The 24,560-nt window shown below is 51.4% G+C and overlaps 1 protein-coding gene across 3 annotated transcripts in view; it reads right to left on the reverse strand.

Moving 5' to 3' along the window:
* The window catches only part of CACNA2D2 (calcium voltage-gated channel auxiliary subunit alpha2delta 2), a 212,706-nt gene that overhangs the window by 35,805 nt on the left and 152,341 nt on the right, over window positions 1-24,560 (reverse strand). For all 3 annotated transcript variants that reach the window (XM_071550576.1, XM_071550575.1, XM_071550574.1), the window contains exon 4: window positions 7,885-7,944. In XM_071550576.1, coding sequence (XP_071406677.1) covers window positions 7,885-7,944 — 60 coding nt within the window. The remainder of the gene's footprint in view (window positions 1-7,884; window positions 7,945-24,560) is intronic.

Below are 24,560 nucleotides of genomic sequence, written 5' to 3' on the forward strand. Positions count from 1 at the left end.
GGCACCCTCATTGCCAAATGGCACCTGCACAATAGCACTGCATGGCCATGTTGCTAGTGGGCAAGTGCAGGGTTATTTCAGCTCCTAAATTCTCAGTGCAGGACTCTGGGAGTTGAGTGCAATCACAGACTAATCTGCAAATGTCCTTGAAGCCACTGCTCAGGCTTCTCCAGCAAAGCCACCAAGGAACCACCATGCCTGCACCAAACCCTTGTGGTTCTGTGTCATCGGGCAGCTCCTGGCCAAGGCCCAATGCAGGCAGGACCTCCTGGATGTGATTCTGGGCATGCTGTGTGCCAGTCTCCCTGGGGAACCTGGGTCCTGCTTCACCCCCTTAAGCCTGTCCTATGAGCCCTGTGCTACACACCTTCACTAATTTTACACCAAAAGGCCAAGCAAAAAGCTAATTAACAAAACCAGGCTGTGGGCTTCTGGAGAGCTTCAAGCTGGAGCCTTGCCAGCAGCACAAGGGAGGACCCTGCTTTGGGCACACACCAGCAGACCAGGTTTGAGACAAAGCCCATGACAAGGAGGAGCACAGAGGAGCCCCAAGCAGGTGAGGGGCACTCCACCCTGCCACTCCACCAACCCCTGGCCCTCTCCAAGCATTCAAATACATCTTTTTCTGCCTAAAACAACTACAGCTACCAAAAATAACACTTGAAAGGTCAATGCTCTGCTATCTCACTGCAGCCTGGAGATGTCAGGGTGGAGAGGCGTGCTGCCCCAAACCTCCGAGTCAGCAGTTTAATGAGGCGTAATCAACCCATATCACACTCACTGCCCTAAAAAACCTCAGCAGGAGCTGTTGGTGACACATCAGCTCCCTGCTCCAGCCTGCCCTGTTCCAGCCTGTCCAGCTGGAGCAGCTGGCAGGGACACTGCAGAGGGGACACACCTTGCTCTCTCCTCTGGAGCTTTAGTATAAGATCACCTCAGCTGGCTAATCCTTCTCCCGATGATCTGTAGGATCTGTTGTCCCCCTCAGGATCACTCATTGTCACCTTGTAAGGGTCACCCTGCTGATTGCATGCCCTGGGATGCTGCAGCTCCTCGGGGCAGTTTTGCAGGCAGGTCCTGCTGCACTGCACTGATTTTGGGTCATCTTTGCCCTCTGGCCATGGGTTTCATTTCTCTGAGGGGCATGGGTAATCCCTGTAGTCAGGAAATCTCTTTCAAGGTTTAATTGGCTCTGGAAGAGCCAAATCCTACAGCAGTTTGCCTTCAGGCAGTTGGGAAGAATTGGGAGGGTGGTGGTGGGGAAGACAAGCAGGATCCCAAGCTGACATTGCCTGTTTTCAGCCACCAGACAGGGCTGGTGGCAGGACTAGCATCCCAAATCATAGCATGACAATGTGGAGAGAAGCCAGGTGAGTAGAGCTGTGCCTGCTCAGACCTGTGGGCAATTCAGCAGGTGGGGAGAGCAAGCAGGAGCTGATGTGCCCACACAGCACTAGTGGTTCTGCCCACAAGCTCACCTTTCCTCTGCCATCAGCACTCGGAGTGGACAATGAATATTTAGGGATTTCTTCATGTCCCTGAACCATTAAGCACATAGAAATAGCAACAGCTTCTGCTTATAGTTGCACCTTTCACACAGAAGACATCCTGCAGCGTGTCACAGGGCTCCCACTGCACCAGTTGCACCTGCAGCCTCACATCTCAATTATGGACAGGAGGGAATGGAGAGGGACATAGTGTGTTCCCACCACAGCATCGCCCTGCCAAGACCTCCCACATCAGGAGGAGCGGGATGGGACACTGGAGACTGGTCTCTACTGGCCAGTGTGTCCCATCTGGCATCTGGGGCTGGAGGTGTGACCCAGGGGAGTGCTCAGTCTCAGGTGTCCCAAGGCACAGCAGCCTCTCCTGGCTGGGGAACAAGACAAAGAAAACTCCTGCTACACCTGCCACGGGGTGGTGTGAGGGCCACAGCCACAAACTGGCAGTCAAAGGGACTGGATGAACTCCTCGGAGAAATTCCTACGTGCAGTCACATCCACACCTGACTGTGGCTGGTAGGGGCTGAATCTTTATTTCCACTGGGCTAGAGCTATCCTTGTTCATACACATCATGATGAATCCTTTCCCAGTGCCCAGAAGAGGAAAATATTCATGGTTAGCCTCAGCCACTACAGGCTGTTGGATGGACCCAGGAGTGGTCTGGTGAGGACCATGCCCCTCCTGCAGTCCTCACTCTCAAATTCCTTGCATCCCATCCACCCTCAGAGGCCGAATGCGTTACCCAGGACAGGTGGAAACAGTCATCATAATCTGCCTTGGCATCTTTTTTTTTTAAAAAGCAATTTCCTTCCTCTGCCTCTCTGACAGAGCTGGGGAAATATTTAAGTGACCTGTCAACAGTTTTTTCATCTCCCCAAGAAGATGTTTTATCTGATCACACCTTGCCAGCTATTCTTCTTTACATGGCATCTCCTACCCGATCCTGCTCCTCCGAGGCTGCCTCGAATAAGACGTGGCTGCCTCTCCCCTCCACTGCACCCCGTGGGCACAGGGATGTCAGCACACACATACAGGCTTGGTGGGTGTTGGAGACTCCCTGCCCTTCCAGGGATGGGATGGGATGGGATGGGATGGGATGGGATGGGATGGGATGGGATGGGATGGGATGGGAGGAAAGCCAACAACCACTACGCTGAACCATAGCAGCCCCATGGCTATGAGTGGCCCAGCCCACTCAATAGAGCCCCCTCAGAGAGCCCCCTGATGCCCCATCCTTGTTTTTTAAGAGGGGACAGCACCAACGCAGGCTTCTTGTGAATGATTTTCTTGTTCTGCTTTTCGGCCAGACTGGCTCTACAGCAGGAAGGTTGGTGCTATAGCACAGTAATTCTCCGAGCGTAATGAAAGCTGACATTATATCAAACACAATAAAGACTCTCAGTTGATGGAGATCATTCCTGAACACACAAACCCATTAAACTGAAAAAAAAAATATCAATTCTACACACTCGCCAGCCAAAAGAAAATGTGATTTGTTATCTAAAAGGGGGTTATAAACACAGCTTCAATGCACTTTCTGTGCTGTAATGAAAACTGGGTTTGAAATGGCAAGACGACTGCAAATTAGAGTATTTGATTTTATTTTCTAACTTTTTAGGTAAACCTTCTACAAGGGCAAGTGCAAGGTTACGGCAACAATCTTTCTGTTCTCAGCCGATAAGTAGGATCTGTAATTAAAGGAGGAGAAAAATGAAAGAGGGATAAGGAGCTGGTGTTCGCCCTTCTGATGGTGCTTTGAACATAAAGCCCTGCCTGCATTGCTGTGGCCAATCCACAGGAACAGCTGCTGGAGCCCACACATGGCATGGCACGGCACAGACATGCACCGCAGTGGTGCTGGATGGAGCAGCCGGTTGGCAGAATCCTGCACCTGGAGGGATGGTGCATGCAGGGCTGTGTGGCCATGGATGGGCACCCAAGCCACACTGCCACATCCCCCTGCTTTTCCCCTCACCTTTCCTGAGCGGTCAGGAATGCAATCTCTGTTATTCCTCCTGTCCATCCCCATTTAGCAAAAAGCGATCCCCTTTTCCCTGGAGTTTCGTTTCTAATGGAGCTTGAAATTATCTGGGCTTTGTTACTTCTTGCATGCATGCAGGCAGGGGTTATGGATGGAGCCAGTGGTGTGGGGCTGCCCAGAACCTGTGATCCCTCTGCCCACTCCACAAATGCCATTGCACCCCAAAACCACTCGTGTCACACCCAGTGGTTAAACCCTGTCCCCAGCAGCTGCTACATCCCCACCTCAATGCATGGCTATTTTTCTTTTCCAAGGAGAAAAGGCCTGCTGGGCTCTCACCCTTCAAACCACCCTTTCCAGCACCTGAAAGGTGGGGAAAGGTGGGAGGCAGTGGGATAGCAGGTGGAGGAAGAGGGGAGCTTCCCAGTATAGTGATGCAAAATGCAGCGAGGAAGGAGACTGGGAGAAAAACAACAGTAATAAACATTTTATGAAGCAGAAAATGGCTTATAAAGAAGTCAACTTTTAAAGGCAATTTATATAATCCTGCCAGGCGCACATAAATGCAGGGATGGATCTCTGCAGCATCAGAGTGTCCCTTAAAGGCACAAAAAGCTCCAGCAGCCCCAGCAGACTGACAGGCAGTGATGACGATGGCCTGGGAAGCATTTTGTGGCTGATGGCACAGATCTGCACCCTCAGCTGCATCCCCTGGGTCAGCACGGCCCCTGCTCCCACACACTGGGACAGTTGAGACCCTGCTGATGCTGCTGGGATGGGGCTGAAGCTCTGGAAAGGAACCTAAGGCATTGGAAAACCTCGCAGGAGAGAAGAGCATGCAGGTGAAGAGATGCTGGGACAATATGGAGCTGGCTGGGATGTCTGACAGGCAGCGTGGCAGCCTGTCAGTGAGGATGGATACAAAGAATGGCAGCAAAACATTCAACATGACTTCCCAGTGTTTTTATAGGTACATTTTGAAGGTCTCTCACCCAAGCAGGGTGGCAAACAGAGGATGGAAACCTGGAAAACAGCTTTGTGGTGTGGGCTGCATCTCCAGCCCCTCTGTTTGCTGCTGGGGATGGTCTATATGGGGCGCTCAGCACCATGGCCAGGGGACAGGACTGGAGACATCCAGAGTGGGGAGACAGCCCTCATGTGGCTTAAGGGACCGGCCCTCATTGTTTTGCAGGGAGTGGAGCCACCCTGTTCCAGTGGACCTCTGGATGTAAGCCTGTAGGCCAGAAGATTCTCACTGGGAAAACTGATTGGCCAGGCCACTGCAACCTGGGAGTTTTCTGCAGTCTCTTATTATACCAGTGCAGGCAGTTACAGTGCCCTATGGTGGGAGTCCACCCCATGAGCTCAGTGGGACCCAGCTCTTGCCTTTCCCAGGCTCTGCCAGCCTTATCTGGAGGGTGAACATGCAACCCTGAGAGACCCTCACTGCAGGCAGGGAAGGGCATGGCCTCTCCTTACTCCAAATCATCAAAGGTGGTACAATGGCCCTGCAACCACAGCCTGTCTCACTGCCCCCATCCCTGCCTAGTGTGCCACCCTGAGCTGCCACCCGGCCCTGGGGTGAAATGAACTAAAGGGAACACATGAGAAGTGCCCCAGGTGCCACTGCATGGGTGACCTGGGGGCCAAGGCTACATTTAGCCAAGGAAAGTGCTCTGATATCCAGTGGAGATCTGGGGACACACAGGGACATGACCCCAGCTTGGCACAGCCAGGTCACAGGGGGGTCCTGAGAGTGGACAAGGACAAGGAGCACGGATAAGGCAGGACAAGATGAATGGATGGTTTTGGGAACAGGGAGGCACTTTGCAAAGCCTATGAGGTGTGAGACTGAAAATGACCCCTTCAGAAAGGCCAGCATGGCTGGTGCATGGCTGGAAACACCAAAACACAGCGAGGAAAAAGAAACTTTCCCTGTGGAGGTGGATTGTGAGCGATTGCTGGCTGGCAGCAGCGCCTCAGCTGCTCAGGCTCCTGCTCCTGTTTCTTTTCCCCCAGCCTTCCATAGCAACCCATCTGCAGTGAGGTTTAATGGGGCTGCCATTAGCACTAATGCAGCGCAAACACTCAGCATCTGCCGGTGCCTTTGGATGGAAACACAAAAATAACCACGCTAGCCACAATCTGTCATCGACTCCGGCGCGGGGTTAGGACGCGAGACGCTGAGAGGGGAGGGGAGAGCTGCAGCCAGAAGGAACGAGCTGCTCGGTGGGAAGGGAGGAGGAGCTGGGGATGCTGTGCTGCCGCCTTCCCCTCCCACTGCCCATGCCAGCACCGGCAACAAGCTGGGGCAGCTGCAGAGCTGGTGTCAGTGGTGCTGGCACACAAGCCTGACTGTATCCAGGCATTTTATGGATGAAGGACGGAAAAAGGAGGTTCAATGCCAGCAGCGAGAGACATGTACACAGCATTTCCATCCCCCTGCTCTTCCTGGGAACCAGGATTGGCGCAGGCAGGACTGAGGTAGCAGGGCTGATGCCCTGCACCCTGGGAGCTGTGCACAGAACTGGACCAGTCCATCAAGTGTCCCAGCCAGGCCTGGGCTGTCCTGATAAAGCTGTGCTGAGCTCTGTGGTGACGCATCACTGCACATTGTTTCTGGGTGACTCGCTCCTAATTACCTTGATTAAGTGGTTGCAAACAGTGCTATTAAAAATATTTTTTCTACGAAAGTGGATTTTTGAAAGGTTTGTGCTGTGAATGGCAAAATGAGCCAAGAGCTCCCCAGCACCACAGCCTTTCCAAATATGTTTTGTATCCTAACTGTTATTCCCCTGGCAGTGGAAGGCAGCCAGGTCTGGATGCAGAAGGAGCTCTTTGGAGCTATGGAGGACCCCTGCAGTAGGTGCCCATCCCTGGGGCCCAGGGGATAAGCAGAAGCCCCAAAAATGCAGTGACCTTGTGTAAGCTCTGCCCACCCTGCCCATGTCCCAGTCACAAGCTTTGGGTGCCAGCCCAGCACAGGGTTCACAGGGCCACCACGAAGTCTCTGGGGTGCCCATGACCAAGTTTTGGGTGCTGCTCAGAGATGAGCTGCCCTGGGGCTCCTTATCCTGGAAGACCCACAAGATTGGGCCAACATTAGGGATGGAGATGCGAGCCCATGGGAGATGCCTGCAGCTCCCCTGGCACTGCTTTCAGCTTTCCCCAGGAGCTCTGAGTCCACAACCAAAGACCTGGCAAGGCACTGGCACTGGCATCAGCTGGTGCCTGCACCAAATCTCTTAATCTCCCCTCCACCAGCCTCCTGGGAAGAGGTGACAGTAATTCAGCAGTGCTCTTGTACAGAAAGGTCTCAGTGACTCATGGTGCCAATGATAACTGTCTGCTGGGCCCAAGGGCCAGTGGGGACATCTCACCTCTCTTTAGCAAGGCTGCTTCTGCTAATGACAAGATGATTCCTCTGAGCTCAGTCTTCTCCTCAGGTGCCCATGGGACACAGAATCAGCCACAAGAGTCCATCCCACACTGGCCACATGGCAAATGAAAGCCAAGCAGGTCAACCCCCTGTCTTCTCTTATGCTCCTCCTATCTCTTTCTCTCCACATGAAACCCTGGTGATCATCATCTAGGGCAGGAGGTCCTGTGTGAGCAGCATCAGCTCAGACAGAGAAATACCTCCCAAAACACACCAGCAGGGCCTGGCAGCAGGGCTGTCCCCAGGCTGTCCCCTCAATGACTAAAGGGGCCAGACAGGATCTGGCCCAACCCAGAGGAAGGGGCTGGGTGGTTCAGAAGTATTTTTTTATTGCAGACTCCGTTTGCACTGGGAGAAAAACAATCTTTCCTTCCTTTTGTATTATGGCTATAATTTGAGAGCATTTCCAGACAGAATCCTTCAGGTTCCCGCTGAGTGCTATCACCGCCAGAATTACAAAGTCAAATGCAATCATTAAACCCCTGTCTTTCCTCTCCCAGCCCAGATTGCTTCTTCCCCCAGAAACAGCCCCCACCACAACTGCCAGCATGTGCCACAGATAAGCCACGGCTGCCATCACCCCATGTGAAACCCCTCTCAGCACCAAACCCGCTGGCTGCTGGAGATGGGGAGGGTAAGAGTCTCCCCAGCCCCCACACCCTCAGCGCTGAGCTGTCAGTTCGACCTTCACCTCCTGCCTTCTCCTCACGTGTGCAGGCAGAGGCAAGGCTGGAAACGAGCTCAGAATCACTTCATTTGCTCTCATTAGTGGTGGCAGGCAGTGGGGCCGGGGCTGCCTGTGCGCTGAGCGGCACGGCATGGCCAGAGTGACTCAAGAAGGGGACAAGAATGGGGGCACAGAGGGATGGGACAATGACTCCTGTTTCAGGAGTCATCCCTGAGGAGCTCAGCATCCAGAAGGGAAGGGGTGAGAGCAGTTGGAGTGCACACAGAGCCTTACCCGGATGTTGTCCTGCCAGTGATGAGCCTTCTGGAATTTCTCTGCTGCATTGGCAAGTCTCTGCAAAGCAAACAGGAGAGAAGTGAGCCCAGGGGAAAGGAAGAGAACCCAGGCATTGCCCACATCAATCCAAAGACCATGGATGCAGCCCCAGCATCCACCATCCCTGTTTGAGGGATATCACAGAACCCTGCCACCCTTCTGCCACACAGGCAAGGGGGCGGGAGGAGGGACTGCAGGCAGTATCCTGAAGAAGGGCATCTCAGGCACAGGGAGCCAGTTATTCTCTGCTTGCTCCCTGCTTTTCTGGAGCAAGCTAGTATCTGCATGGAAATCACTGCCACTTGAACACAATCCATTACAGCTTGGTGGCTGTTGACATCCCACCAGTGCAGAACAGGTTCTCATTGCACAGGGCAAAGGCTGAATGCAGGTACTTGTGTTGATGGCCCCCAGCTCTGTGCAGAGCAGAGCAGATCCTTCAAAAATGCTTCAAAACCCGCTTGAAATGCCCCAGTGCTGGGGCCCTGAGGTGCACAGTGCTGCCCACCCAGATTAACCCCTCTGTGTGCCTGTGCCCACACTTGGGTAGCCAGAGGAGGCAGGAGTCTCCAGGAACAGGATGGGGCAATGCTCAGCACTGGGGCAGCCTCACTGGGTTCTCAGCCATGAGACTCCTCACCAGCACCGGAGACTGGGCAGCACCTGGGGTACTGGTAGTGCTGGGAAGAAGCTGCAATCTGGCCTTTCATGGAGCCAAAGGGGAGAGACAGGGGAAGGGTTCCAGGCTTTCCACAGGATCCACTCCACATCACTAAGCAAACAAAGCCAAGAGCAAAACAAGCACATTTCCCTCCATCCCTCCATCAGCCCCAAGTACCCAGGGATGAGGGCAGCTGCCTGAGAAACTGCCTGCCAGGGCTGTGCATTCTGGTCAGCACCAAGGCCCAGCTGGAGACAGCACAATGTCCCTGAGCCAGCCCACAGAGCTGAGGGCCACCTGGACCCTCGGGTGCTGGACACCCTCACTGCTCACAGGGTCATGGGTTTATCTCGGCAGCCTTGCAGCACCTGGCAAAGCCCATCTGCTCCTCACCACCCATCAGCTTTACAAGGCTCCCACTAGGAATACACACCTCAAGGTTTCAGCTCCAGGGGCTAATCTGTACAGGGATAACTGGCCACAAGGCCTGTGAGGCTGTTGCAGCCCAGGAGAGCTCCCTAGTGAGCTAGTAGCAGTTGTATCAAGTGAAGATGTGCTTTACAGCACATGCTGCTGCATCACTTGCTCCTTGTTTCCCTGCATCCCCAGTGGGATAGGACATGGTCTGCTTGACGCAAGGGATGTCAGCGGCCAGAGCATGGGGGGAGAGGCAAGCCCTGGCTGCTTTCAGACACTGAATTGGCTGGGAGGAGGAGGAGGAGGAGAAAGGGTGACATCTTGGACCAAATGACAACATCAAATCACCAGCTGGGCAGCACCACAGGTTCACATAAATGCCCATAGGATTACCTGTGATACTTCACACACAACTTTCATGCTGTGAACCACAAATACCAGGGTGAAAAAGCACTCCCATATTCACTGGGAATGTGACATGCTGGTGGGAGCCCATGGGCCTGGTAGTGAAGTCACTTACATCCCTGGGAATTTATTTCCCCAGGGCCTGGAGAGTACTTGGCTAGAAGAGCACCCCCCCAAACCCACACCCACACCCCCACCCTGGGCACAGCCACACATGTCACAGATGCTGTCCCGATTGTCACCAGTTCCTCCAGAGCTCCCATCAGCACACAGGGTGCAAAATGCCTCAGCCCTTCCAAATGGATGCTGAGGGGAAAGGAAGTCCCCAGGTGCCACAGCATCTCCTTCACCTGTCCCTGTTGCCTATGGGAAAGTGGCAGCCCCACTGCCACCAGTGTGGCTGCAGCAGGGCCATGACAGCAGATGCTGTATTTCTGTGAGCATGGCAGAGCACAGGCACTCAAAAATGAGGTGACAAGTGGTGAAAGACATCATAGATCTGCCCCTCCCCAGCCTGAGAATGCAGCTTGTTTTTATCAGATGTAGGGAAACACGAATCCATCACTGCAAAATCTTGGCACACACTGGTCGAAACTTTCCTGTTTAATCTTTTCTCTTTCTCTTAATCTTGATTTCCAAATCAAAGTTCTTGTTTTCAATGGCCAGCATTCAAGGGGAAAGATCAGCTATCAGCTAAACATTTAAACAAAATCCTTATGGCTCCAGTGGCAGAGAGAAGGAAATGGGAGATAATGCTAGGCTGGACAGAAAAACCAAGTGATGGGGATTTTCAGCGCAGTTTTGCAGGGTCTCACCTGCACAGTCACATCCCTGCCTCCCCTGGAGCTGCCTAGAAAAGCTGTGGCCCAATTCTGCTTCTCATCCCCCCAAGCTTTTGTGCTCTGTTTATATATTGAGATGGCTGATTAAAGACAAGCATTTATTCTGAGTTGCGTTTAAGGCAGCGGTGATGAAATATGCATTTTTCTATACTTGATAAGAATGTGTTTATTATGGGCTGGGGTAAGATTTATGGACATCTTTAACTATTCATCGCCTTGTGTGAGGTGCCTGGAGGGCTGCAAATGGTGCAGTAAGGGATGGCTACGCCCAGGAACAACACTTCGACAGAAGATATTTTTCCTCTGGAAAATGTCAATTTGTCAAAGTCAATCCAGACACAACTTTGGTTTAAAAAAAAAGAGAAACCCAGATGTTCTTGTTTGATAAATAGCAAGTTGCAGGGATGGAGGGGGGGACCACAGCAGGATGGCACAGTTGTAGCAGGGTTCTGTGCTGGCTCCTGGCTGTCACTGGACACCCAGCCCTGGAGAAGTGCCTCCAGAGTCTCCCAGCTGTTGCTTCTGCAGCTTGTTCCTTGCTAAAGACATTTTGGTCCCATGACCAAGATGGTGACTGGGAGGAGGGAGGGACCATGCGAGCAGTCAGCCATCCCTCCTCTGCTCCTCTCCATCCATGTGCGGGGAACAGGCCTGGAGTGATGCCATGGTGGGGCCTCCCTTGGGAGCAGTCCCATCCTGTCTCATCCCTGCCTGGTGCTAGAGAGAGACCCATCCAATCCGGAGATTGGCTGCTGACATGAATGGGATGCATGATTGCTGGATTCAGGACCTTCCAAAACTGGCAACAAGGATGGGGCCCCTGAGGGGACTATTTGAGACAGAAGGACCTGGAGTTGTGTGTTAGGGCAGGGAAGATGTTCCTGCTCCCACAACCCGCCCTGACATCTCCACAGGGAAGGTGAGGGGTCTATCTGGAACCACACACTGCTGCAGGACGTCCCCATTAATGCCAAATGAGTTTATCATGAATAATGTTATTGTGATCGATACAGCTCAAGGATTATTTCTAATCCTTAATAATGATTAAACCATTATTTTTCAAGTGTTACAGATCAATCAGTCCAGCTCAAGGTGCACTGTGTGCAGAGACTGTGAGATCACCAGGATGCAGGCAGCACACCAGAGCCTGGTGGAGTACATGGCAACCACCAAAACCTGCTGGGGTTGCAGACCTGGGGTCATCAATTGTGTGGTTTCAACAGCAAGAAAAATTAGAGGAATTACCAAAAATAAAGCACAGCTAAGAAATACCTGCAAATTTCCAGGAGGCTGTGGTGCAGGGACTACCCTGGCACTTTAAAGAGCGCAGTTCTTTCCCCAGAAGTCAACCAGGGCTAAGGACAGGAGATTTAGAGGCTGAAAACACTGAATTGAAAGGACTCTGAAGGTCATGAAAGGCCAGCAGGAGATTTGCAAGGGATTGGTGTCTGGAGATCTCAACGGCGGGGTCTGTGAGGGGGAAGGTGCTGTGCCGGCTTTATCGTGCCCTGGCCTCGTTTGTATTCCGTGTGGTGCTCCTCTCTGCCTCACTGCTCACCCAGGCACATCCAGCAGGAGCTCCAGCTCAGCACACAGGCTCGCCTGGGATTAAGGAGCCTCAGGGATGCTATGGACTTGGGGTGGGCAGGTGGCAGCAAAGGTGGCATGGCTGGGGATGTGCCTCCCTCCCAAAAGCTGTGCAGGAAAGGAAAGGGGGGACAAGGTGGGTGACCTTCCATCTGCCCAGACGATGGCAGCTCCAGACACACAGCTGCTGCTTTCCCCCTGCTTTGCTCCAGGATCTCACTTCTCAGCCCAATCACAAACAAGTTCACTCACCCCTCCTGCAGCTTGGCTCACCCACAGGTGCTCACCCACAGCAGCACCTTTTGGGGGCAGTTGGTCTGATTCCCTGAAGCTGCTGAGAGTGTAATGGTAGGAAAAGCATTGGGGCTTGCACAGGCAGGGACCACAACCTCCTCTCTATTTGGGAGGACTGTCCCTGCTGTTGGCATCCCCACTGCTTGAGGAGCCAGCACAGGAGGAGTCAGGGGGATGATGCTCACTTCCTCCTTGCCACCCCTTCTCCTCCATCACAACTGGGGCTCTCCTGCATTGCTCCAATATTTTAACACAGAGTTTTTCCAAGGGAAAACCATCCAATGATGTGGTAAATCTCTTCTCCCAGCACCTCCATGGCAGTTAGCATGCCCTGACTGCTCCCACCCCAGGCAGATCAGTGGGTTTAACTTGGGAGGCAGCAGAGCAGAGCCCAGAGTGGCACAGGGAGGCCAAAGGACAAGGCTGGATTTATAAAATGGAATTACGGCAAACACTCTGCAAGAGGAGACCAAGCAGCCCTGTGTAACAGCAGCAATGCTACCACTGTGTCCCAAGACTCCACACAGGCTCCCCTGGGGGATGATGCTGGGGGATGTTCCTTGGGGAGCCTGGGATGATGTTCCTGGCCTCTCCCTGCAGCTGATATAGAAGGGCCCAGCAATGGCCCATCACGAAGCAGCTGTGTATGCCCAGGGATATTTGCTCTGAGGGAGAGCTGCTCCTGAAAAGCCTTAATTTAACTCCCTCAGTGAGACTGTTATCACCCTCATCTCAGCACCTTTTCCAGTGCCTTGAAGTGTGTTAACCTCCCGCACCTGAGCACACAGCTGGAAGGGGAGTTGTTTGCTGGAGATTCAAACAGCCTTGTGCTATCAGGCTGGAGAGTGCCACGAACATCAGACCATCCAGCCCTCCTCCCACAGCAGGAAAACGCTGGTGAAAGATTAAGGTGAGAAAGCGAAAACCAAACACACACGACAAAGCCAAGGAACCCAAGCCCCAGGCAGGAAAATCCCCCAGGAATTGGTTTTGCAGCTCTTCCTCCTCCACAATGAAGAAATGAGTATGGCATAAGCCGTCTTCTTTAGCACCAACCCCTCCTCCATGGACAGCACGCCCTGAAACCGCACCTGTCACTGCAGAGCATCCAGAGAGTGGAAAGCCCATTCCGTATGTTTCACACACCTCTGTCCTTTCTGCCTACATGCATCAGGGCAGAGGGCCTCTTCTCACGGTCTCCCCTCTTGCCACCAGTTCCAGGGTGCCTCCAACTCAGCTCACTCTCTCAACCCCAGTCCATCCTCTCCCCATTCACAGAATTCATCCCTAAGCAAACCCTACCAACAGTGCACAAACCACCATCAAAAAATGATCAAGCAGCAACAAAAGATGACAACCCCCTTATATACACATAGGGACTATAAATCTTGAGTAAACACTGTAAAGCAGCGAAGCATCTCATCCTGTAATAATCTCTGAGACAGTTGATCCCAGGGCTCTTATTACCCCTGCAGCCGCCATCCAAAATCCAGTCAGCAGCAGGCTCAGCCACGGCTGAGTATTGATCAAGGAGGCAGCTTCAAATATGCTGCAACATTTTTCTTTCAAAGCACTAACTTGTTTGTCAATAATTCCCTTGGATGTGCAGAAGGAAAGGGGTAGACAGAGCCCATCTCTCCTCCTCTAGTGCCTGGATCCAGCCTGTGCATGAGGGAGGATGGAGTTGGAGCCAGCACTGGCTGCTAATATTCTCCTGCTCATGGGAGGGAAAATAAAGATCCAGTGACTAGTAAAGAGCAGGTGGTAAATCCTTCAAGGGCTTCCAGACCCTGGTGCTGTACCAGCTGGTGCTTACTGCCGGGGTCTGGCAGGGCAGCAAGCGGGGACACCTCTGCAGAGTCAGCCCTGCCAGCACTGAGGGTCACAAGTGCAAACCTAGAGCTAAACCAGAGCCAGAGCTGCTTCAGACCCCACACAGGGCAGTGGCACAGCCAACACCCAGCCCTGTGGGCCTGGGATGAGCTCCACAGCCACAACTTCCATCATTTTACTGACCATCTCACCAACTCATGGCTCTATAGACCAGCTCTTGTTCCCCTGCCAGCATTTCTCCCTGCTCCTTGTCCAGAGACACAATTTTTACCAGTGAAAAACACCATCACCATCCTAACAATCATAGGGAGGGGAGGAGTGAAACATCCCAAGAGAAGAGGTACCCATGTGTTTGCAGATGGAGGAGGAGGAAAGAGATGTTTCTCACCATGTTTCTCCTACCCCAAAATATCACTCAGACCTCCAGAAGAGCTTAACGTCTCACAAACAGCAAAGCACCAAGGGCAAAAGGACAGTGCAGAGAACCAGGAGTCCTGTGGCATGAGCCGTGCCTGGCGCACTCTTCAGCTCTTCTCCCCTTGGAGAAAAGCCTCTCTATGTCACCCTTCTCTTGCCCTCCACAAGGATGGACACTTGTATTTCAAAATCACAAGCAGAGGAGCAGCTCTGCCCCTGCTCCCCATCATCCCAACTGCTCCCTAGGAGAGGAGGAGAAGGGCAGGGGCACTGTGCCCTGTCAACCCTAGGGACCAGCAATAGCAAACCTCAGCTCAGCTGCTCAGCTCCTGTTTTCACCAATACAATGTCAAATAACCACTGCCCCATCCCTCCTGGGAGAGGAATGGCATGCACCACAGTGCAGGATCTGTCCCCACCTCCTCCAGCAGTGAGACAGAGCTGTGGAATGCAGGATGGGAGAAGGGGCCAGGCACAAGCAGCTGCAGGCACTTGGCCTCTCTCACCATCCCCTTCCCCAGCAGGAGTGTCCACCCACACCGGCACTGCTGCTTCCTGCAGCCTCCTGCCTTTCACCCTGGATGTATGGCAGCAAACTTTGTTCCTACATTAGAGATGACTTTAAACTGTATTGCTAAATACTATCATGCTCAAGTCCTGGTGGAATGTGCTTCTGCCTGGCTTTGGGATGCAGGCGGTCCCTTGGGAAGCCAAACCAGGCACACTTGTCTCCTCTGCTCAGGATCTGAGAAAAACCACTTTTCTGCATCCTTTTTGCCACACTATTTGAAGTCATGGTAGCCTTCTGCATCTTCTGTACTTGATGGAGAGGAAAGCAGAGACCACTGCTCTGAGATCCCAATATTCATCCAGAGGAAGAGCCAAGCAGGAGCACTCTGTTGCCCTGTGGCAGCACAGCTCTCCATGCTGTCCATGCCCAACAGTTTTAAACTGCTCATTTCACACCTCTTGCTTTCTTCTGAGCATCAGCTCACAAGATGAGCAGGGCAGAGAAAGCCCAGTCTGTTCCTGATGGAAGTTCTGATCACTCCCAAAGTAGTTAGATCTGTTAAGGTCTAACTGGTCTTATATTACCTAATCAAAATCCTGGCCCACAAGGAACAAAGTCTCTCTTGGGACAGAGCTGGAATATTCACAACTGCTTCATAGGAGGTGCTGAAGGGCTGGGGCAGGTCAGCAGAATCAGAGAGGGGTGATGGATACAAACCACCTGAAAAACATGGCTCCAGTAATGTTCTACAGTTGTGGCTGGGACAGAGATGTCCCAGGAGAATCAGGGCTGCCCATTCCAGTCCAAGCCCCTCAGTAAGCAGTAAGTGCAGCATCACTGCCCTGGACAGGCTGCCAGGCACACACACCAGAGTTAAAAGCCTGACAAGTGCCACTACCCATGGCTCTTGTCATTGGCTGCTTTGGGGACTGCTAAACCAGGGTCCTGCTGTGTGCTTGGAGACAGGGCATGGCAGGGACAGGGTGGGCGAGCTACTGGGCACAAATACAGCATCTTGGCACAGCACAGTGGGTCTGCCAGAGCCCTGGAAGGGCTTGGGGACTCCCCTGCTGGGTGACAAGCAGCTTCTTGCTGCACAATAAGGTTTCAGATGACCAGAAATAATTCAGGTCAAGATGCATTTGCTGGAAGGTCAGGGCTGGGGAAATGTGACAGCAGGCGATTCAACAAGCTGAGGAGGAGGAGATGGTGCTGCCCTGGGCTTCTTCCAGCTCCTTTTTCCCCTGTACCAACATGCTGTGGCTCCCATGGAATGGGTGAGCGGTGGGGCAGACTGGAGGGATGTTGCTCCCACAGAGAGTTTTGGGAGATGGAGCCTTATGGCACAAGGTCCCAGGGCAGGCTCAGCTTCTGCAGTGTTGAGAGGGTCAGCAAACACCTTTGTGAGTGCTCCAGTTGCTCCAGCCCCATCTTCTCCCAGATAAACTCCAAACATTCAATCCAATGGTGGTCTCTAGACCACACTCAAATAACCTGTGGAGCTCCTGTTGCGATCATCAAGAAGGACTTGTCACAGTTCAAAATCCATTACAATAACCACAAGGCGTTTCAGCAGCAATTATAAGAGATAGTTTCACTTAAAAATCAATTTTACTTAGAGCTTGGAGGAAAAGGGGTTTTTTTAGAATAAAGGAAAAAAAAAAAAGGAAGTGATACAGCTTCTCACTTGGGCAGGAGGAGGAGGAATTTGCCTGGCCAGGTCTTAGCAGCCAGAGTCTTCAAAGAAAAAAAATAAATCCTTCCTTATCATTATCCTCCCTTATTTTGGAGAAATAAGTCCCATGTGAAGATGAGAAGAAGTTCAAGGAGTGGCTCCCCCTTCCCTGTGGTGCTCTGCATGGTTCTAACAACAGAGAAACTCCTGTAAGATGCAGGAGGGCATCCCTGAAAACCCAAAATGCAGCCCACACCCCAGCAGGCCCCCACCTCCCTGCTCCATGAGGATGAGGCCTTTAGTGCCTTTGAAATCCTCCCCTTTAGCTCTTTGCCTTTCATTCAAGTGGAGGCTGTTGAAAGTTTGTACAGGAAACCACTTACAATCGATTTATTTTAAGGCATCACCTCTTGCTGAGCTGTGATGTGCGAGCTTTAAAAAGCACCTCATTTATTATCTGCTGCCGCGCGGGGATTTCCATGCAGCACCACCACGGCACAGCCAGAGCTCCTCCAAGATGGAACTTTTATGGTAAGGCAGATTTTTGGCATGCAGAAATTCCCCCAAGAAAGCACCAAAATATCACCACCCTATGACCCCAGTAAGCCCCAAGAGAAGCCCTCAAAACTTCTTCACTTGAAACCCTTTGAGGACACATTTGGTATCTTTCTTGTGTCCCCCAGTGCCACCAGCCACCCTCCCACAGCCTGAGAGTGGTGGGACATGATGGGCAGTAACTCAGGCCCTCATTGTCACAGCAATAGAAATACAACCAGGGCAGTTTACACTGTCAGTTTAAAACAGCAAACAAAAGCAACTGCACTGCAAAAAGGATTTCCTAGTGGTGTTTTGCTCTAAAAACAAGCACCACAGTAGGAACCAGCTTTGCTCAAACTTTCATAAAACCAGAAATGAAGCCCCTGAAGCTCCAGGTGGGATGGGAAAGTTTCAGGGAAGTGGAAGTGAGCAAACCCAGTCCCAGGAGCAAGAGGGGTTGTGCCACAGAAGAGAGGGAATGGCAAAAAAGGAGAGGGAGATGACCCAGAGCAAAAGAAATGTACTGTCTAAGTGGTGCCCATGAAGACCTGAGAGGAAACCACCAGGAGTAAAGCATCCCAAGGAGGACCCATGGCTTTAGGTGCTGCAGACAGGTGCAGATGGAGCAGCAGGATGCCAAGCAAAGACTTGGGAATGCTGGGAGGCCTCTCAGAACCCACCCATCACTGCAGTTTCACAACAGTTACATGTAAAGATGGCCTGACGGTCTATCAGGCAAATGATGTGCTTCCTTTTGAAAGTCCATTATTAAAAACTGACACAACAGAAATGTAAGAAAAGTCTTCTGGAGTTGGACTTGGCCTCTAAACACTGGCCATGCTGGGATTGCCATTGCCTCAGAAACACATCCAGCACACAGGGAAAAACAATAAAATGCCTGAAACTTAACACACAGATCTCAGGCCATCTCCCTGCCCTGGCCTTGTTTTGCCAGGGCAGTTATTCTGCTTTCCTGAGCAACACAGGAGGGTTGGCTGAGTGGCCCCTTGGATCAATGGGATCATTCACATTCTTCAGCCCAGTGTCCAGATTTGAGAAAGGACTGTTTACCCCTTTTTTGAGACCAAGATGCTCACTGACCCCCTCCTGGCCCTTCAGACTTCTGCTCCTCAGCAAAGCTCAAAGCTCAAGCTCTTCAGGCTTCATGACTCTTCAGTAATATATCCCAATATGCCTTCCCACTCCTCTGCCTCTTTGTTCAAAGCCCCACATACTCACACACTATTTTCTTTCAGTCCCTATCCCTGTACTGATGCTTATGGACCACATGACAAATCCAGGCTGTGCTGGTGAACTGTTATGGTTGTTGCTTTGCTTTTGCTCTCTATTCACCTGTTCTCTCTTGTATGAAGTTTAAAATTTAAGCATCATTCAACTTTGCATTTTTACAGCACAGCAAGCCCAATTCATGGCCCAGCTTCCACCATGGAGGTCTCATGCCCACCCTTGTGTCTCAACATCCAGCCCAATCCCTGGCAGATGTGCCCACTCTCCTTCACTCCATGTTTCTCCACTTGCTGGTTTACACAGACTCCTATCATTCCTGTAATATCATTTTCCTGATGAGCCTCAATGCAGATCCACTCCTGACTCTGTTATCATCTTAATTTCTTTCTTTGCTTCTTTCTTTCCTTCTCATGGTCCTTTTGCAAGGAGAGCACTCTCATGGCCTACAGCAAATCTAGGCACGGCTCCTGCCTGGCACATGTGATGCCCAGAAAGCACTGGTGCTAATAAAGCCCCTCTAACAATAGCTCAGCTCCCCTCCCTCTCCTTCAACAAGTGTGACTGCCTTCCATTCTTACAGTACATAAAGATCCACCCAAGTCAAGGAGGAGAAACTCAAAGCTCATGTCCCAAAACCAGGACAACTTATCACTACACCCATTTCTTGGGCTTCATCTTTATTAATTCAATCTGAGATACGTCCTCACTGCAGAACCAACCCCCTGAGGAGCCTCTTCCTTCCCTTGGGCACATGGCTCCAGCATGGCTGGAGCCCCACAGCCCTTCCTTGGGGTCTGTGTTTGTGAGGAGAAATCCTTTTCAGCTCAGGTTTTCCCTATGGAAACAATGGGCTGCTGCAGCAGCTCCTCAAGGGCAGCATCACTGCTGGGAGCCTGCAGTGCCCTTCCCTCTGTCCTGCTTCAGCAATGTGTTTCGCTGCTCCTCTTAAACCCAAAATTCAAGGCAACTTGACACTTTTTGTTTTAAAGACCGAGGAGGGGGAGGAGAAACTGGGGAAGAGCTTCCCTAAGGGAAAAGCCATCAACTGGAACAAGTTTTCAACAACTACACGTTTCTTGACCTTTTCCACAGTCATATCTTTAATGTTTCATGGACAGATTTGATAAAAAGAAAAAATTAATAAAATAGATTTCATTTTTTAAAAAAGGTCAGGACATGTGTTACAGGGAAAAACTCATTTAGGTCCCTACCTGCTGCCTCGTGGATGCCAGGGAGCCCTCCCCTGCCTCCCACCCAGGGTGCTCCAGCCCAGGCATCCACCTCCACACCTTGCTTTTCAGTGCATTCAGAGTTTGATCTCTTCGGGACTTTTCCTTTCCCTGCCAGACATGGAATCAGGAACCATGAGCATTTGGAGAAGCTGACAAATGCATGAGAGCCACAAATATTTGGTGGGATGTTGCCCATCTAACCTGGAGAGGCAGCCAGTGAGAATGTGGAGAAGATGCTCGTCCAGGTTTCATCACTGATCTTTTACCTGCAGCTGCTCAACCTTGGGCCCAAAGTTTTCCCCAGATGTTTAGGTAAATGTTGAGGCTGTTGCCATGCATGATCCATGCACAGCAGAACAAGCAACATTTGCACTCTCTTGTTCACCGTGATGGCATTTTTATGGCTCTTGCACCCACCCCATGAACATCTGTCTGTGGAAACAAACGTGAGTCCCATCCACTGTTTTTGAGCTTGGGCTTGTCTAGAGCAAGCAAAGCAAAATGAATTATCCAAGCACAGAGCCAATTCCTGCTGATCAAGATGTTTTAAAGAATAAATGGTATTTAATAGCAGCTCCTTCCTGGCTGGCCCAGCAGACTGTTCCCAGAGACTCAGAGACAAAAGCGGCCTGGATGCTGCTAAGGACATTTGTATTATTAAGCCCAATCTGCAATTAGAGCAGACTTCTGTCTAACTTCAGCCTCTTTTCACCATTTCCTCATTTTTTTATTCGCTAAGAACAAAATATTATTCATCAAAGTTTGCAAAAAAAATTGCGAATGACTGCGATAACATCATATAAGTTATTAAGTGGTGACAATGGGGGACAATTACAGTATATAGTCCATTATACAGCACTGCCGTTGGGATGAATCAAAGTAAAACACACGGTGAATGGTGAGGAGCTTATTAACAGGAGCATTAGTGTGCCAGAGCATAATACCTGCCATTCAGCCCCGGAGTTATCGTCATGCTGGTGCTGGTAGGGACTGGAGAGGAAAGTTGTGGAAGGGGCTGGCAGCTTCACTGCACCAATCAAGGCACCAGCCCCATGCTGAGGACTCTGTGGACTGATCCTCAGCACTTAAACAAGGAAAAAGGGCAAAACCTCAAACCTAGGCCACCACCACGCAGTATCTCACACCAATTCTGCTTCTGGAAGGCTTTAAAGATTTTTGCAGTGGCTCAGCCAAGCATAAGCAAACAAGGATTTTCTTCAGCTCCCGCCAACATCCATGGGAGCAGCCTTTCTGTGCTCACCAGCTTCCCAGAGGGTATCTCAACCCTGCCTTTTGGGCCAGGGCTGTTCCACCAGCAGCAGCAGCAAGTCTTTTCCATCACCCAAGGCTGCCCTTTTGCTGCAGCAGCAGATGAAGTGGGCCATGATGCTGGGGAGATGCATGAACTAAATTATCTGTGAAAATTCTCTTTGTAGGGAAGAAAAATGAGTAAACAAGCTGCACAACTGCTTCCAGAGCACAGCAGCAAAATTCCTAGGCCTGGCTCTGCACAGGGACCAACCTGTGGGAAGAGCTCAGTTTATGCTCTTCCTCTGAGGCTCTGCAGCCCTCTCGAGGCCAACACACCTGCTTATCATGTGGGTAGATCCTGTCCCATCCCTTCCCTTTCTGCTGCCCTCAATTCTTGCCAGTGGTGAAACCCTGGTCTCCTTTGCCAGCACTGGGATCCCTGCTGCTCCAGCAGCTCTGGCTTGCTCCTTCTAAGATGTTATTTTTACACTTCTCTTAAAATACAACACCAAGAGAGGCTTCTTGACTATATTAACATTAGGAATCTAATCAGCAATCAGACAGCTCATAATTTTCTGATTAGCTCTGATTATACTCAATCTTTAGGAATGGAAAAAAAGAGCGAAAGAGAAAAAAAAGGAGGAAAAATATAAAAATATTCTCTGCTCAGTTTTCCCACCCTGATTCCCTTGTTGATGAGGCACAGAGTCACAGCAGCAGCTCTGCTATTCCCAGCTAAGAAGGGCAGTGCCACACAGACCTGCTAAGCCAGCATTGGTCAATAACGTGGTGCCATTACACTGCTGATCTTCATCCTTCCAGGCCTGGCTGGGATGTTGCCCTGGAAAGGGGCTGCCCAGAGAATGGAGAAGATATAATTGCCAGAGCTGCTGACAAACCCAGAGGAGTGTTGGGAACTCTGTTTTTGGGCCAAACATCTCCAATAATCCACTACAAAACAGGGTAAAAGGATGCCACAGAGAAAGGAGATGATGTGAATGCATTCAGCTGGCTTCAGCCTGGAAGATGGAGCCTTTCTAGGCAATGAGGAGGAGGCTGAAGAACTTTGTGAGATGAAGTCATGGCCACACACCATCTTGGCAGGAGACGATGGGTGCTTTGTGGCAGCCCAGAGAGAAAGATCCCAATGATTCAGGATCTGAGCACTGCCAGAAGGTGGGAGGCAAATGAGCACATGGCCTGAAACCTCTGAGCAGGAGCAGAGAATGTCCCCAAGCAGACAGATTTCCCTGCAGACCAGGCAGTGGGAGCAGGGATGCCATCTCCACTGAGCATTTCCAGCATCCTACAACAGCAGGGTTTTTGTGAAGGAGGAGAAAGGGATGTCCTGGTGCTGAGCCCCACAGCTGCAGCCAGGAGGAAGGAAACTGAGGAACAAGACAGAGGAAGGAGATCTAAACCAGCTCCTCTAACAGAACTAATCAGTCGCATGTGCTCTGCAAGAAGATTCACTCCTGACTGGAGCAAGTGATCAACTGATGCTGTGAAGCATGAGATTTAATTATTTGTATCATAGCCACTGCCTGCATAACTACAAATGATATTAATGGTGATAAAACTGTCCAGCTGGCTCTTCAAACCCATCACTGCACCAACTCGCTGCCTCCCACAGCAGGGATGTGTTGCCTTGCAGGAATTGCTCACACCGCGGCACCACCAGTGGCAAACCCCATCCACGGAACATCGCAGCAGACAGACACCATCTGAAATAACCATCCCATGTCCACCCATGGTCACTGAGCACAGAGGAGGTGCTTCCTGCCTTGAAGAAAGCCACAGTAACAAGAGGTGCTCCTTTAAAGCACTGGCTCACCATGCATTTGCAGCAGGTTGGCTGAACCTCTGAAGAGCCTCATGCCTGTTCACAAGCTGGGCAGCCACTTTGCTGGGGAAGAGAGGGCAGCCCCATCTCCCTCCAACCTGTTCACTGCTCCAGGATGCTCCTCAGGAGGGCTGGCAGAGCTGCCAGTGAAAGCACTTGCTGTGGTCAAACCACATGGGTTAGCAAAGATCTATGCTAAGCTATTAACCTGCTAAAAATAGAATGGAGTAGAGTACAACAGCACAGTTCAGGTGGGCATGACCTGTGGTAATCATCTTGTCCATCTGCAACACTAAGGGACACCTGCACAGTTTGAATCCAAAGAATTAAACTGTCAAAGCAAATAGCCCAGGTCAGAGCAGAACAGCCACAACACCGTGTCCCCTGCAGCCCGAAACCTCCTGTCCTGTAGAACATCTTGGCACAGGTCCTCAATTACTTTTACACTACCTTCAAAGAAATAACCTTGAAATCCCTGCTTGAACTAAACCATGGAGAAGGAGAAGATGCAAACACCCCAGGGCTTGGCTTTCTTAAACTTCATTGCAGCATCCCAAGCAGGCAGTGGGGTCACCCCATCTCCTTTCAGCTCAGTAAAGCAGGTGGGACCTAGGAGGAGGTTGTGCCCGTGCTGGAGAAAACCAATGGAGGGGACCAATCCCTTTCACACCCTGGAACTGGAACCCTGCTGCCACTGCTCTCTCCCATAGCAGACACGGTGCTCAGTACACACACATACTCAGTGGGTCTCTCCTACTGAACTATCCCAGTGCACACACTAAAACACACCCAGGTTCCCATGGAAAGGTCTCCCCACGCCAAGTCTCCTCCTCACACTCCAACCCTGCCACCACAACCACAGAGCTGTCTTTCATGAAGTGATGCCAGAGCTGTAATTACTTTGAGGTGACCTCTAGGAAAAAAAAAGTTCAAGTTTAAAAAGAAAATCTCTCTGGTTAATGCTATGCAAATTGCCAGCGAGGCAATCAGGCTGACTTTTAAACACTGGCCCCCAAGAAGGGCTCACAAGACAGTCTTATTGTCTTGCTATCAATTTGCATCTCATTACCCACAGTGCGCCTCTGGTTGGAGGTAACCTTTTGAGGGACATGCTGTGGCAGGAACCCAGTGACAATATGGTCACTCCTGTTTACAGAGCTTTAGTGTGGCCCAGCACCTGAAATGCGGTGGTTGAAGGGCCCAGGTCACTGCCAGCCTTGCCCATGCTTGGTCAGCAGCACCGTGACCTTGTGCCACTTGGACCTGCACCTTGTGCCACCTCCTTCCAGGCCTGTCTCTGTGAGCTGTCTCATGGACACATCTACACTGTTAGTCCTTCCCATCAGTCTCATCAGCTCCCGCAGTCCCCAGAGGCTGTGCAGGAGCAGTTTGTCACCACCCGGCTCTTCAAGGCCATTCAAGATGTTTCTGAGAGCCTTTGCACACCTTTGCAACATCTCTGCCAACCCTCCCCACCTCGGGGAGATGGTACAAAAATAGCATTTTTCTACAGGAAGGAGATCTGCCATGTCCTTGTCCTCAGCCTGTTTCTGCTTCTCCAGCTGCCCCAGCATGTGCCACAGTCTCCCAGATCAGGTGCCTCTGCCCTCTTCTCCATCCCCACCAATTTGGGGTGACAAACCCAAGTGCTCAGGAATCAATCTCACCTACACGAATCACTGATTCACTTGCCAGGCTGCCCTCAACACGCCACTGCAGGGAGGCTGCCAGGCCCCATCCCTCGTTACTCAGCTCCACCCCACAGCCACCTGCAACAGGGACCTTTTGTTCAGCAACGCAGGAGGAAGTTACAGGACTTCATGCCCCCTTTGTAACATCATTCATCCAGCTCAACCAGCCAGCATGGGGATCCTCCCTCCA

This window comes from Pithys albifrons, chromosome 3 (assembly GCF_047495875.1).
Source record: "Pithys albifrons albifrons isolate INPA30051 chromosome 3, PitAlb_v1, whole genome shotgun sequence".
In the NCBI taxonomy this organism is placed as follows: domain Eukaryota; kingdom Metazoa; phylum Chordata; class Aves; order Passeriformes; family Thamnophilidae; genus Pithys; species Pithys albifrons.